Raw genomic sequence first — 2471 nt, forward strand, 5'->3', positions numbered from 1 at the left:
GCAGGAAAAGTCAGGAATGTGCAGGAAGGAGCAGGAAAAGTCAGGAATGTGCAGGAAGGAGCAGGAAGTGCTGCTCATTCCCCCGTGCAGGTACCGGCGGCGGATGCGGAGCTGCCCCAGCTGCCATTTCTCCTGGAGCGAGGAAGAGCAGGATGAGGAGATGACGCTCCGGAAGGTGCAGCGGGAAGGGATCTGGGATCTGGGATCCGGCCTTGTCCTGGCACGGGGAGCCCAGGAGTGTTCCCCAAACACGGGAGCTTTGGGATCGGGGCTGGATCTGGTGCCAGGATTTGGTTCCAGGATCTGGATTGGGATCTTGTGCTGGGATTCGGTGCTGGGATCTGGAGTCAGGATTTGATGCTGGGATCCAGTGCCGGGATCCGGTGCTGGGATCCGGTGCGTGCCCGAGCCGAGGCTTTCCCGCTCTCTCCCAGGTGGATTTTGTCTGGATCACGCGGGATCAGCAGCACCTCCAGTGGTTCCTCAGCCTCCTGGCCCAGCTGGAGGCGCAGCAGGCGGAGCTGGAGCCGGGAGGTGAGCGGGGAGCGCCCATTCCCAGGAGAAAACGGGAGCCGGGTGCCGGCGGCAGCCGGAATTCCCGGAATGAATTCCCAGGGAAGTTCCTGGAGCTGCACCTGTTCATGACCTCAGCCCTGGGCAAGGGGGACGTGAAGGCGCTGGGGCTGCAGCTGGCGCTGGATCTGCTGGCGGCCCAGGAAAAGCGGGATTCCATCTCCGGCCTCCGCAGCCGCACCCAGCCCGGCCACCCCGACTGGGCCAAGGCACGGATCCCACCGGGAACGGGAACGGGAATGGGGGTGTTGGGGAATGGGATCGGAGAGACAGGGAATGGGACTGGAGAGTTGGGGAATGGGATTGTGGAATCAGGGAATGGGATCGTAGAATTGGGAATGGGATCAGAAAATCATGGAATGGGTTGGGTTGGAAGGGACCCCAAAGATCAATCTCATTCCAACTGTCTCACCCAGCCCAGGGATCGTGGGATCATGGAATGGGATCACGGAATGGGATCACGGAATGGGATCAGGGAATGGGATCATGGGATGGGATCACAGGATGGGATCATGGAATGAGATCATGGAATGGGATCATGGATTGGGATCACAGGATGGGATCACAGGATGGGATCAGGGAATGGTATCACAGAATGGGATCATGGAATGGGATCAGGGAATGGGGCCACGGAACGCCAGATCAGGCTGGGCCGGGCGGGAATTGCGGATCCGTCCGTGCCGAGGATTCCGGCTGTTCCAGCTGTTTGGGAAGGTGGCGGCGGAGCGGCGCGGGAAGGTCCGGGTGTTCTTCTGCGGCTCCGCGGGGCTGGCCAGGATCATCCGCAGGCACTGCCGGAGCTTCGGATTCGCCTTTTCCAAGGAAAACTTCTGAGCTGACGGGAGCGCTTCCCACCGGGAGCCGATCCCATTCCCAGCTCGGATCCGCTGGGGCTGGGCCATGGAAATCTGGGAAAAGCTCCTGCGGATCCGAGGAATAAAAAAGATGGGAAAGTTTCCTTTGGATCTGAGGAATGATTCAGGACAAGATGGGAATGTTGGGGTTGATGGAAGCAATTCCAGCTCCTTGGCAAAACCAAGGGAAAACTGGGATGGGAATCGGGAGAACTGGGATGGGAATCCAAATGTCCAAGAGCTGCTGCTCCCTCCAGCCCGGAATCTGCGCTGGATTGGGATTGGTTTTCCTGCTAAACCAAGGGAATCCAGGAATCAGGAGCTGGCGAGGCCATGGATAACAATTCCTCTTGGAATTCCTGATTTTACAGCCTTTTCCACGCCTGGGATCCGCTCCGTAGTGACGGCTCCTCGCGGGCAAGGCGCGGAATTCCCAAGATCAGTGTCGGATCGGGATTGAATCCCGTTCGTCTGGCGCAGGGGGGGCTCTGCCGGCTTCATCCCGAGCTGGGCGGGTTTTAGGGATGGAGGATTTGGAATTTCTTTGGAATCATGGAATGGTTTCTGTTGGAAAAGCCCTCGGAGCTCCTGGAGTCCAACCACGCCGCTGTCCCCAGGTGCCACATCCCAAGGGTTTCAACCCCTCCGGGATGGGATCCCAACCCTGCCTGGCAGCTGTTCCAGGCTTGGAGCTTTTCCAGGTGGGAATTTTCCAGGTGGGAATTTTCCAGGTGGGAATTTTCCCCGTATTCCCAAACCTCCCTTGGCGCAGCCGCTCTCCCCCAGGGCATCAAAGCCGCCATTCCGCACGCGCGGATCTCCCGCCTCCCTTGGCCGCTCATTAATCAATCATTAATCATTAATGAACCCCCGCTAATGAGCGCGAGCGCCGCCCGCGCCTCCCTCCTCACGCGGCCCCGCCACGTGACCGCTCTGTGGGCGGGGCCTCCTCCAGCCAATCAGCGCCGCGCTCCGCCCGGAAGCCCCGCCCCTTAAACGCGCGGTTCTGATTGGTCGCCGCCAGCTCTCGCGGGAATCCGGGGC

At 60.1% G+C, this 2471-nt stretch overlaps 1 protein-coding gene across 1 annotated transcript in view; it reads left to right on the forward strand.

Moving 5' to 3' along the window:
• The window catches only part of NOX5 (NADPH oxidase 5), a 9612-nt gene extending 8081 nt beyond the window's left edge, over positions 1-1531 (forward strand). Inside the window, exons 8-10 of the mRNA XM_033517036.1 lie at positions 167-534; positions 616-782; positions 1276-1531. Of these exons, the coding sequence (XP_033372927.1) occupies positions 167-534; positions 616-782; positions 1276-1407 (667 nt within the window). The 3' untranslated portion in view covers positions 1408-1531. The remainder of the gene's footprint in view (positions 1-166; positions 535-615; positions 783-1275) is intronic.
• Positions 1532-2471: the final 940 nt, after the last annotated feature.

The sequence above is a fragment of the Parus major genome, chromosome 10, assembly GCF_001522545.3.
Source record: "Parus major isolate Abel chromosome 10, Parus_major1.1, whole genome shotgun sequence".
Taxonomy (NCBI): domain Eukaryota; kingdom Metazoa; phylum Chordata; class Aves; order Passeriformes; family Paridae; genus Parus; species Parus major.